General features: G+C 34.9%; 1 protein-coding gene across 1 annotated transcript; it reads left to right on the top strand.

Moving 5' to 3' along the window:
* Window positions 1-6410: 6410 nt before the first annotated feature.
* LOC147478575 (calcineurin B-like protein 3) lies at window positions 6411-13014 on the top strand. Its single transcript, XM_086584654.1, is given in 10 exon segments — window positions 6411-6547; window positions 6831-6985; window positions 7389-7471; window positions 7767-7826; window positions 8351-8459; window positions 8572-8624; window positions 10046-10066; window positions 10068-10127; window positions 11744-11856; window positions 12646-13014. Coding segments are annotated over 9 exon segments (681 nt in total). The 5' UTR covers window positions 6411-6547; window positions 6831-6861; the 3' UTR covers window positions 12704-13014.
* Window positions 13015-13626: the final 612 nt, after the last annotated feature.

The following is a 13626-nucleotide window of genomic DNA, read 5'->3' as shown; positions in this document are numbered from 1 at the left end:
TAAATGGTTGTATGGGTGCTGGAGAGGACACGATTGGAGCTCTGTGGAGCATCAATGGTGTCGATTTGGATTTTCTCAGTATCATAGAATGGTGAATTGTTGATATAGGTAGCTAGGGTTTTTCTTCCTGAACCAAACCGCTGGGTTTGTTTTACTTATGGATGGCCGGTGGTGGCCGTTGTGATGGTCGGTGGTGGTGGAAGTTTTGTTTGGTGAAGGAGATGAACAGTAGCCAAAAACGATTTTGGGCTTGGGCCAAAATCGTGGGCTAATTTCTTTTTACTTTTGGACTTTTAGTTTTTGGGCTTAAGTTAGACTACGGGCCCTAGTGCTTTGGGCTTTTGGGTTTTTGGAGTTTAGGTTAGGTTGACCAATATTGACTGTTGACCAGAGTGGACTCTGACTTTGACTTTGACTTTGACCAGGGTTGACTTTGACCAGTTGACCCGAAAGTTTGACTTTTTCCTAAAATTATGATTCGGTTTAATAGGATAAGTCTAGGACTATTAGCATGCTTGGCTTTAGGCTAAGACCTCTATATATACGTGTGTATGTGTATTAACTATATGTGATTTTGCAGTATTTTATGATATGCAACGTTATGACACTAAGACATCCCTGAAATTAATAACGCGTAAATCAAAAATACAGGAATCAAGATACTCATTCGTTCTTTGAAATGATACATAAAATAAAGTTCAATAATGCGTAAATAAAGTTACCGCAACCTTTTTAGATCTCTCAACGCCTCAAGTTTTGGAATTGAGTTTATGACTGATGAAGTCATATGTTAGGTGGGCATTTATTGAATGTGCCATAAATGACCCGTTAGCGTTATATAAGGGTATTCATTGAATGTGCCATGAATGACCCAGGCATTCATTGAATGTGCCATGAATGACCAGATAGTTTGGACTGCCCTAAAGAGGAACTAAGGTATTCGCCTTGCGGGTTAGTTGAATTCCTTGAGTGTACGGGAATGTAGGATTGGGCATTCCTTGAATGTGGCAGGAATGACCCAGGGCATTCATTGAATGTGCCATGAATGGCCCGTTAGTGATTTGATAGGTATTCCTTGAATGTGGCGGGAATGACCTAAGGTACTAAAGGGTGGGTGTATAAGATAAAGTAATTGATTAATTGATAAGAGAAATGGATTTGTTTATACGCGCGTGCTTGGGTTTACCTTTGAATACATATAGAATATCTACATCCATTATATATACAAGTTCTAACTTTCTTTTTTGCAGGAGGGTAGGACTTAATAATATTTTAAGTGGAGGCCGGGTCCTACCCTTATCTGGCCGACGGACATCGGTAAGTTGTAATTCAATTATTTAGATATTAAAAAGGAGTTATTAGAATAAGTTAATGAGATGGAAGTTAATAAAATGGAAGTTTTGCTTGGGAAGAAACTATGCGTTTGAGATGAGCGGAACTACTTGTCTTCCAAGCCGAGAATGATTAGGTTATGATAGAATTTAAAGTGTTAGTTGGATAAGAAAAGTTTAAAATGTTTATATGTGTTTAGTCTACTCATACCAAAGAAATTCAAATTTTTGACCCATGTTTGCTTTGTTTTGTAAGCGTGGGTGTGTTCTTAGGAACATAGGTGGAAAGCGATGGAACCCTGGGCGTGTGATTGGGATTAGATGCACGGGCGGTCCGTTAGTTTCTTTTAGGTTTGATTTTCTTGGTTGGAAGAATGTAATAACGTAGTTTATTTTTCATGGCATAAGGACATGGTAGTGATGAATTTTATTTGGAGAGTTTGTTTTGATGTTTTATTTGGAAGGATGTTATCTTAATAAAGAGATTGCGGATAAATTGTTGGGATTATTGTTATTTAAGTTGTTTCTTTTATGACATGGATATTAGGGTTTGTATGTGTAGTATTACTCCGGCCATAGTGCGGGTTTTAAACAAGTGAACCTAGTGATGTTTGAGATAATTATATTTCAAATATTCACTTTGTTATTGTTTAGAAATTCGGGCTGTGACACGTGGACACTCTAACAACGCTTCCTCAATTGAGGAGGGGGAGAGTTATAATATATATATAGAGGCAACATTTTTTTTTTTGTGTTTTACCACGGCTTGATCCCATGACCAAACTAGCTAATAGTCAACCACACTAGCAACCAATCAATAGGGCCGTGGTACAACAACATTGTTGCACCTCTACAGCTCTACTAAGCTAGGTTGACATACTAACATGCCATTGTGACAAAATAGGGAAAACACAGTCATTTTTTTTTCTCTTTGAAACTGAGTTTGACAAGAGGTCAGTTGGAGCCTTTTCTAGTTTCCTTGACTTAGAGCATTTCCAAGGTTTTGCCCATTAGTTCCCTATTGAATTGCCTTATATGAACAGTAAGTTATTGAGGATCGAACAATGCTTTTTGTCTTCAATTGTTTGTGCTGACTGCTGAATGCCCCCTAAAAAAGTTTGTAAAGTGCCAACTAATTCAACCCACAGCAATATGTAGCCCAATGAAAACCAATATTTGGTCTCATATATATATATATATATATAACCCTTTCTTTTTTTGGTAATCATATATGCATAAACTCTGAAAATACCAAATTGAAATTAAAAGTCGATTTAAAAGCATACATATTGAAATACAAATTGCATAAGAAGAAAATTTGCAAAACCAAAATTAGAAAAAAAAAAATAATAATCTAACTACATTGTTTTCGTCATTTTCCACTTGTAGTAAACTTTTACCGCATATAATTAGTGTATAAATGTTTGAGTTACATGGGGTTTAAGTTAAACAGTACTTAGTGTAAAACCATAATTAATTTAAGTTTCCAATTCTAAATAAGTGAAATTCAAATATATAAAATCATGCAAAACATAGGACAATTGATGGAAATATAATAAAGTAGAAGTAGTGTCGCCTCTGAGGCAAAGCAACCCAAGCGGTTGCCTTTTGGGGCTACAGTATTATCGGCACAAAATAATAAACTTTCTAATAAAGAGTTCAGTTAGTTGTCACTTATTTAGGACAAAAAATAAACCAATCATATTTAAGAAAAAAATAAACACACGATTTTAATTAATCCCTCAATACTTTAGAACCCAATTCCTTATATTAAACTCTTTGACAATACTTACCCCACTCGTTACAAACAATTAAAAAAAAACAAAAAACACTAAACCAACTCACAATTACAAACCCCAAACTTTTATCTATATCTAAAAAAACAAATAAAACTCTTCTGTCAAATAACAAAATCACTCACAATCCCCGATAACCCAACTCCTTATTAAATTATTTGACAATACTTACCCCACTCGTTACAAACAATAAAAAAAAAAACAAAACACTAAACCAACTCACAATTAAAAAATCCAAACTTTTATCTATATTTAAAAAAACAAATAAAACTCATATGCCAAATAACAAAATCACTCACAATCCCCGAGAACCCAACTCCTTATTAAACTCTTTGGCAATACTTACCCCACTCGTTACAAACAATTAAAAAAACAAAAAGTACTAAACCAACTCACAATTAAAAAATATAAACTTTTATCTATATATAAAAAAACTAATAAAACTCCTCTACCAAATAACAAAATCATTCACAATTTCCAATAACCTAACTCCTTATTAAACTCTTTGGTAATACTTACCCCATTCGTTACAAACAATTAAAAAAAACAAAAAACATTAAACCAACTCACAATTAAAAAACCCAAACTTTTATTTATATATAAAAAAAACAAATAAAACTCTTCTGTCAAATAACAAAATCACTTCACTCGCTATCTCTTGGATTATATTGAATAACACAAGTTAAAAAAAAACATTATATATTAGCCCATGTATTGTGTGTTGGGCTAATATATGTTTAACCCATGTATCATGTTTAACTTTTAGATCATGTTAAATGTATCAACCATAAACGTCATAAACGTTATACTTTAGATCGTGTTAAACTTTGAGATCATGTTAAACTTTTATATCATGTTAAACGATAATGTTTAACTTTTAGATTATGTTAAAAGTTAAACGATCATGTTTAACTTCTAGATCATGTTAAATGTATCAACCATAAATGTTATAGATTAGCCCATGTATTGTATGTTGGGCTACATTGAAATCATATGTTATTCACTTATTCCTTTTGAACTAGAAATATTATATGTTCTAATTTTGTAGTTTGTGTTTTTCAACAATAAAGTTCATTAATCACAAAATTTTATAACTTATTGGAAACACTAACTAAAGCATGTTAGATATATAAGATATTATGTAGGGGAAGTTAGGTCTTTGCAAGTGTATGTGGTATATAAAGCATGTAATAGTTAGGGTTTTCATATTATTGAATATAATAGTTAACATGGTATCAGAGCGTAGGTCTCGGTCCTTGTAGTTACGAAATTGAGTTCGATTTCCGGCGGTGGTAGCACTGCCGCCGGGCTATAGAAGGTAATGGTGGGTATTGTTTTCGCATTTCGTTTCCGCTAATTTGATAATTGCAATACATAGTACTGTTGAACAATTTGATTTGGCTGTGATGGTTTGTGATTGCTTTAGTTATTGGATGCTTTGGTTTATGGATCTAATTTGATGTTAGATTGATTCTTGACTTTGTGAGTTATGGGGTTTGTTGTTTCGGGAGAGTATGATATCTATGGTCGGTTTTGTTATGGTGAATGTGTAGAGTTCGACTGATTCATGATTTGGTTTTGAGAAGCTAATGGAGTTATTGAATTAGTGTTAGTAGATCCATGTTTATTATTTGTTTGATTTGGTGCTAATGATTGGAAGTTGATTTGGATGTAGAAGTTATTGTTTAAAGTATGTGGGTGTTTTATGGGTTAGTGAAAATGGGTCAAGGAGATGGCGTTATGGTTATATGGGTCGGTTTAGACCCATTTTACCATTGGGTTATCGAGTTCCGCGTTTTGTGCTATCCGTTCACATTTTGGGTCATTCGTTTTGTGGTTTTGTTATCTTTGTTTTGCGATTTGGGTATCCAGTTCTAGTTCTCTTTGTTCATATTACGGATGACATAGTAGTGGCAAAGGTAATGGCATGGTAGTAGCAAGTTGAGTATTACGGATGCTTAACTTGAGTGGGGAAGTGTTAAGTTGGTATCGTTGGTAGTATTTGGAAGTTTGCGATGAGTAATATTTGGATTGTTTTGCGGCCGTACTTAGTGTCTGGCGTTTGGATTATAGCCGGTGTTCTTTCCTTAACTTTGGTAGGTAGTATTGATTGGTAGTTGATGGCGTGGGCAATGGCAAAGAAATGATGTGGTAGTGGCAATGACAATGGCGTGCTTGATAATGATGTGGCAATGGCAATGACAATGACATGATAGTTGATGACAATGACAACGACAGTGGCAATGTAGTAGCAGTAGCAGTAGCGTAATGGCTAAGAAATGTAGTGTATTTTGTTTTTGTTGTTGGCAAACTCTTGATGTTAGACATCATGAGTTTGAGTGGGGGTGTTAGATATATAAGATATTATGTAAGGGTAGTTAGGTCTTTACAAGTGTATGTGGTATATAAAGCAGGTAATAGTAGTGGTGTCAAATGGGTTGGGCCGGGCTGGCCCGGCTCTCAAACAATGAAGCCCTCATGCTTTGAGGGTCGGGCTGGGCCGGGTCGGGCCAATGCTTAAATCTCAAAGCCTTTACCCGCCCCTCAACCCTCTCGAGAGGGCTTGAAGGGCCGGGCTTGAGGGCCAAACGTGAAGGCCGGATACTATGTTATACATTTGATTTACAAAATAAATTTAGAAACATTAGTTAAAAATGATAAAATCGAATGCACTTCACAATTAAACGCTTCAAACTACTAAAAAACTTGTTAAAGTTGTATTAGTCAATTAAGATCAATTAAATTCATTTCATAAAATATTATAATGAAATTATAAGGTTGGCAAACTTAATAGATAAACGTTTTTTTAAGTGATTTTTAGCATATTAATGTTAAAATGAAATATATTGTAAAAAAATTTATTAAAATATATGTAATAAATGTTGAGGGCCTAATGAGGGTCGGGCTTAAGAGAGGGCTTAAGTTTCGAAGTCTAGGCCCTTACCCTCCCCTCAAAGGCTTGAGGGCCGGGTCGGCCCAGCCCAGCCCACGAATGTGTGAGGGCCTCATTTTGAGGGCTTTTTCGGCCTATGGGCCGGGTCAGGGTGGGCGGGCGGGCTAAGGGTTTGAGGGCCATTTTGACACCCTAGGTAATAGTTAGGATTTTCATATTATTGAATACAATAGTTAACAAAGCCCACACAGAATTTTACAACTTGAATGCCCACCCTGACAAAACTTCCGAGTCCATAGTCACTTAAATATAGTGGTGTAAGTTAGTTTAGATGAGAACGTGGAGCACTTAAGTATAATCACTAATTCACATTATTAATTATTTTCACTAAATAAAAAAAAAAAAAAAAAAAATTGTTACAACGAAGCTCTGGGAGCTATCTCCTCATTTTTTCTATCTCTGCCAATGGAGCTTCAATGGACTTCTTCTTCTTCTCATTAACCACATCCAACGAGCTAACAAGCTAGGTAATACACACCCATCCTCTTTTCTTCTCTCAATTTTTTTTTTTTTTTTTTTTAATTGAATTATTGGATTAAATAAAGCCCTAATATAATATTAAGTTTATGGGTTTGATTCAGATCTAGTGCTGTTAACTTTATAATGAAATTAACGTTAAACCTTGATTGAATATGATGTTTAATTTGGGTTTGAAAGGTTGGTAAGTGTGGGGCTTTTTAGACCATTTTTTATCAAATATATATTCATTTTGTTATGAATTTAAGTATGGGGTAATTAATTGTTTTACAGGTATGGGGTGTTTTGATAAGAGTTAAATAGAATGTTGCAGTGCCTAGAGGGATTTAAGCAAGTGTTTGCTTCAATATTAAGTTGTTGTGATGTCGATTTGTATAAACCAGCAAGAGGACTTGAAGATCCTGAAGTTCTTGCCCGCGAAACAGTCTGTATGTTTTCCAATCTTTTTTTCTATTTTCATTTCTTATTCCCACAAAAAGTGAAATTGAATGTCATGATAGGATTATAAACTTCGAGGCTTTCACTTATATAGTATTTGAATTCATGAAGCTACTGAAAAGTGAAAACCATATGCACATGCAAAAGTGTTGCCATTGTATTTCTTACAATGAAGGACAGATTAGTTTTTCACCAAATGTCACTTTGATGTTTCTTTTGCCTATAAACGAAAAAGTGAAAAAACTGTTACTATCAAAATTACTTATACTAATTATATTCTCAAGTTGATCCTCTGTTCCCAGTCAATGCATTTTCCCTTTAATATTGTTGCCATTTATGGCTGATTATTTTGCTCATCCTTTGTTCCTCTTTTTCCCTTTGTTCTTTTCACAGTTAGTGTAAGTGAAATAGAAGCGCTCTATGAGTTGTTTAAGAAGATTAGCAGTGCTGTAATTGATGATGGCCTAATCAACAAGGTAGATATATTCCAAATTGCAAGTTATCTTGTATAGTGTATACGTAATTAGGTTGATTATTTTGCATGTGGTTGACTGCTCTTCTCTTCTGTTGTATCATAAATTGACTTGACGTACTCATAGGGTATGATTTTGTACTAAAATTTGGCCTTACATGTAAACAAAGTGCTGTATCTAAAACTTGATGAGAATTTTGCTACCCCTGCTTCATTTAGAAATGTTTTCTGGTGCACATAAAACCTGTTTTCCATCAGGTAATGAATGTGCTTTATACTAAAATATAATAATCTTACAGGAAGAGTTCCAATTGGCATTGTTCAAGACAAACAAGAAGGAAAGCTTATTTGCTGATCGGGTACTCTCCATGTCCAAGTTTTTCCTTTTTTATTTTTTTATTTTTTTAAGAAATTATTCCTATGATGATGCATATAATTCATTAGTGCTGAATTTGAATCATACCACATGACAGCGTCTCAAACACTCAACTAAAAATAGCAGGGTTTGAGAAGCAAAGTGGATGATTCTTTGAAGTGGACGATTTTACTTTATGCATTTTTGCATTTCCGTTTTCCTTCGACGCCCATTTTCTTTCAGGCAACTTGTTCTTCTTCATTTCCCTTTTTGCACCCAGGACGTGCTTCTGATCCCATCAAAGGATCATATTCACAACTGTTACATTTAGTTTAAGTGGTTATATATGTTGTTTCATACTATTATTAGTGTATGAAGACACATTATAGTTTTTGTTCCAAAAATAATGATTGTGACGACTCTATCATAGTTGCATGCGAGTTTCTTGTTATTGTCATTTTTCGTAGCTTGCTTTTTGAGGGTATTCTTCTCATTATTTATAATTATTTCCATGGTTCAAATCTTCAGGTATTTGACCTGTTTGACACAAAGCATAATGGGATATTAGGTTTTGAAGAGTTTGCACGTGCTCTCTCTGTCTTTCATCCCAATGCTCCAATTGACGATAAGATTGATTGTAAGTTGTAGATAGTTGTCAGTTTAACATTTTCTTTCAGTTCATTCTATTTGGTTGATGAGTAGAATGGTTCCTCTATGGCTAATAATGTTGAAACATTCTTTGCTTGCAGTTTCTTTTCAATTGTACGATCTTAAGCAACAAGGGTTCATTGAGAGACAAGAGGTACCTATTGTCATTTTCAACTATAATTTTGCAATATAATCGAATCTTGTGAACCTTACCTTATGCCTGCTTATGCTCAAATTAAACTTGGAGCTTTAGCTAGCTATAACAACATCCACATATTATGTGGATTGCGAATACTAAAATTTGATTTCACGCTGTATCTAGTAGGCACTGGCGTAATGTGAGCACCGATAGTTGCTAGTGTGTCCATGTATATATGATGATGGTAAATTGGATATTACCTTTTGATGAGATTAATCTTAAAACTACGCTAGTATATGTTAACCATGTTTTTCATTAGCTGAAGAAAACATGCTAATTAAAGATCCCGGGGAGAGAGATCCAGCAGATAGGAATGAGCGTACATACTTACATACGTACTTCTGTTGCCTGAATCGATTTTCTTATAATTATTCATACATCTTTGAAATCTGAGGATGAGTTGCTAAGAATTGGAACTCTTGTAGGAAAATCACTTAGAAAATTTTAACCATCAAATCACAAAACATCATAAATTTTAGTGGTATTCTAGAATATGATATATGTGACAGCCCAAACACATGTTCCGGTGCTCCTCTTCATAAGGTAATGTTAGATGTAAAAATAAGAAGAAAGTTGGTCATTATTAGAATATGATGTAGATACATCGAAGGAACCAAACACTGCTATTAGAATTGGTCCAGAAAAGGTTAGTCCGCATCATTTAGATGAATTTGGGACCATGATTGCTAACTATTTTCCCTAGACCAGCTTGTTCTATTAATAAGGTAGGTGCTTATTCTTATCAATATGTTATTGGTAATTACTGTATCTTGGTTATAAATGAAACTTCAAGTCGCATAAAAATGACATTTAATGAAGATATTTTAACTGCGAAAGCCACACAGAGCTGCCCTATAGCTGCTCTTCTTTAAGAAGTGAGAACATTCAAAAAAAATTGGACATTATTCTAATTGTAAACGCTTACAATAGTTTCTTGGAGATATTAGTGTTCAGCTGTAATTTCTCAGAGATATTTGATAGCTCTAATTATCATTTTTAGCTGTGATTTCTATGTCCAAATTTAGGTTTCATAACCCTTGCAGTAACTAGTTTAGAGGACTTCCGAGTTCTGAGAGAAAGCTTGTTACTCTCGGATTAAATAACTGATTTAAAAAACAATTATTTGAGATATACCTCATTTTATGTTTATTGCTATTAAATATATATTGCTGTAGTGGCATGCATAATGCAAACACACAGACGTGTTGTCGTATACATACACACTCTTGTTTGAGTTTCTAAGAATCTACATGCAATGCATTGTTTGTATGAAATGAAGCATTGTTGTCTCGAATCTATATCCTGTAGAACCTTCATTTTCAATGAAAGTTTGAAGGAGTATTTTTGACATTTTCACTTCACATCTGTATGTCTAGGTGAAGCAAATGGTAGTGGCTCACGCTAGCTGAATCTGGAATGAATCTTTCCGATGATGTGATAGAAAGTATTATTGACAAGGTGCTGTGTAATTCATAACTTACTTGCATATTATTTCCCCCACCCCCACAAACTCAGTCAGTGGTGTTTCTTTACTGTTCTCTGTTGTCAGTGATACCATTATGTGCTTTTCTGCATCCATGTTAGGCCATTTTCTACCCATTATGAATATTGTTGTAGACATAAACTGTTGATTCTGTTTTTAGTTTTTGCTTTACCCTATCTTTGTCTCGCCGAGGTTATCAATTCATACAAGGTATTTATCCCAACAATCATGTAAATATATATTGACGCTACCAATTATGGTTTTGATAATTGAAGTTAGTAACACACATGAATATAAATCCCGCCACTCTTTTACAGCTTTATTAAGTTGCTCCACCGTTAATGGAACTTCTTTTAGTCGATAAAAATAAAATAAAAATAAATCTGTAGCTATGTTTTAATTAGTTTATTTGTGTATTTCAAATCAGAGTTGACCTTTCATATTACCGTTTTGAGTTTCAAATGCTTTTATCTGAATGCTCGTGCTTCTTGACATTGGTAACATTGTGTCCTTGTGTGTGATATCCATTTTAATCTGTTGCTAATAGTCTGAAAGTTTGTGATCATCAACAAAACCTTTTCTGAAAGAATACTTTCATTCTTTCACCTGTTTTTTTTGTTATTATTTTCTAAAGATCTCTACAAAACATAGAAAAGTTGGAGTATCTCGAGTGGAAGTACCTTTAAGAATGTCATAGCAGAGCTTAGATTAAAAAAGAAAGAAAGAGTACCACAATGATTGATGAACTTCCTAATTTTTTTCCTAGTACAATTAAAGAACAGTATAAATTTCCATTTGAAGACAAACTTTAAAACAAGGCCCTCAAACCTGTAGACTATGACCAGAATGGTGAAGATGATAATTTGCAAAGTTGACTTTGTCCCCTTCTAAATGCGTCCTGTTACACTCAAGCCAAATTATGTACAACAAGGCTCTACTTGGTGAAGATGATAATTTGCAAAGTATTCCCAGTGCATTTAACGTAAGAAGGGATAGAGGGAAAGTCGCTACCAAGTAGAGCCTTAGCCTTCTGAGTTTGTACAGTGCTTCTACCAAGAAATACCAGGCTTTTCCGGTCATGATGGTGATACTCTGGAAGGAAGTTTGATCATTTCAAAACGCACCAGTTTGTAGTCATGCGACGCTATCCTCATATTGCAGGTCTGATGGTCCAGATCCTCATGACCCATGCATTGATAGCCGATGAGGACCACGATCTAAGGTTATATGGGAATGGATCTGGAAGGCTCTTGTCTGACGAGGAAAGCCTTTAGTGAACTAATATTCATAATCACGTCTCTTTGTCCACCAAGTGAGTTAAATTAGATGGGTGATGGAAAGGCTGAGCTGCTTCTAGGTGGGAGTTCTTACACAGCTAATGACACTAATCATTCATTAGGTAGATTATTCGTCATTATGCTGGTTTGTCTGGTCAGGTGTACCAACTTCGCTTAGCAGTTTTAGAAAAATTGGGTCAAAAGTTGATTGCCTTATTTTTCTGTTCATCATCAGGTACAAGGCTTTTTTGTTGTTACTTGTCAGTGTTACCAATATAAAAATGTTTTTTTTTATGATGATACTGATATAACAGACCTTTGAGGAAGCTGATACAAAACATGATGGGAAGATCGACAAGGAAGAGTGGCGAAGTCTTGTTCTGCGACATCCATCTCTGTTGAAGAATATGACCCTTCAATACCTCAAGTAAGTTTCAAATTTATCACTTCAATGCTCTTTCCTAGTTAGATGGGAAATGGCGAGAATGTTTGTCAGCATAAGTCGAGGATTATGATTCTTCAGCCACTCATGAGTCATGTCATATCCTCTGTTAATTTGAGAAGGGGCCATCAACTATCCTCAATAATGCCTTTCACATTTGATTTCCAGAAGTTTTTGTTGTATTTTTTGGATCGTACTTTTTTCGAAATGCCTAGGTTCAATCCTTGTCTGCCTCAAGGCATAACATTTAGAAAACTTTTCACCAGTGAACTTATGTAGCCATCTCTACTGGCAACCTTGAGTTGAGTGCTATTAAATTCATAAGTTCCTAACAAAGAGTTGGTCAATTTTTATTTTGGGTGATCGAAGGTGTGATTTATTTAAGGGAAAAAGAAGAAGAAGAAATTTTACATGTATCATCTTGTGTATAATTTTTCTGATTATAAATCTGACTTGATCAAGTTCTCATAACCATGTGATTAGAATCAGCTCCAGAAACAAGCTGACGACGCCTTCAATTTTATGTTTATCAAATGACCGTCATACTATAAAATCCATTGAGAGCATATGCAACATAAATCAAATTAGAAAAAAACCAATCTGATTCAGACAAAGATCTGAAGCTCCCTTACAAGCCAATGAGATTGTAACATTAGTTAGAGGACTATGCATGTTATGTTTCCCTTTGCGGTCTGCAGTCTATTATGTTCACCACGTGCTGGTTTCATCATTCTGGCTCAAACTGACAGTTTTCTTGACATTTTCCTTGGGCAGGGACATCACAACTACATTCCCGAGCTTTGTATTTCACTCTCAAGTCGATGATACCTAAGGCTGTGTCCAGGTTAAGGTCCAAGGAAAAATTTGTTGGAGGTTGTATTCGGTTTCTTTCAAGCTGCATTTTAGGTGGGATATGTTGAAGTGTGCAGTCATATGTGAGTGTTGAGAAGTTGTGCGTTTTCTGTTTCGGACCATTGCTCTTTGTTTGTTATTTTTGTAGACAATACCTAACTCCTGTTTAGGCGTTGTCTCTCATCTGTATCAAGGGAAAGTGTAGCGTAGTGATCTGCGCTTTGTTTTAGGGATGTAAAAATTGTGCATATGGTTGGAAATATCTTTCAATTGAATGTTCTTTTACAATGATACATGTTCTCCCTCTCTCTCTCCTGGTTTTCAAACTTGATTTTGAAAAAAACTAATTAATTGCTTCATAATGTAATGCTGTCAGGAAATCCTTACAAACTGTAAATTATTCATCACTTTTGGATGTGAATCTTGTCCAAATTGGCATAAGTAAGCCTACTACAAAAAGGAAATGTTCAAAGAACAGAGAAAAAACGAACTGTTTCCATAGTTTGTCTGAATGCACAAAGGGACGGATCAATATTATTAGGCGTGCAATACACTATCAGCTAGAAAGTAGAAACTAACGGATACATTTTTTTTTTTGCTAGGTGGATCTGATCGCTGGTTGCTGTTTCAGACAGTTGTTGTTTGATTGCGGAATACAGGATAACCTGTGTACTGAAGTATGTCCAACGTCATTTGCATTATGTTTGGGCTCATCCACTCGCCATTAAGCATTCAATACTTGAAACAAACGCCAAATAAATTCTTTTTTGTGGAAACTCAAAACTGCATGTGGAACGACTACTCTCTTTAGGTCTCCTCCCATAAAGTTATAGGTGGCTTCTCTCCCAATTTGTATGAGAGTGCTAGAATTTACTCAATAGACTGCAACCTTACTAGATGGCT

Source organism: Coptis chinensis, chromosome 9, assembly GCF_015680905.1.
Source record: "Coptis chinensis isolate HL-2020 chromosome 9, ASM1568090v1, whole genome shotgun sequence".
Classification (NCBI taxonomy): Eukaryota; Viridiplantae; Streptophyta; class Magnoliopsida; order Ranunculales; family Ranunculaceae; genus Coptis; species Coptis chinensis.
The sequence above is the reverse complement of the archived record's forward strand: the minus strand, read 5'-3'. Positions and strand labels throughout refer to the sequence as shown.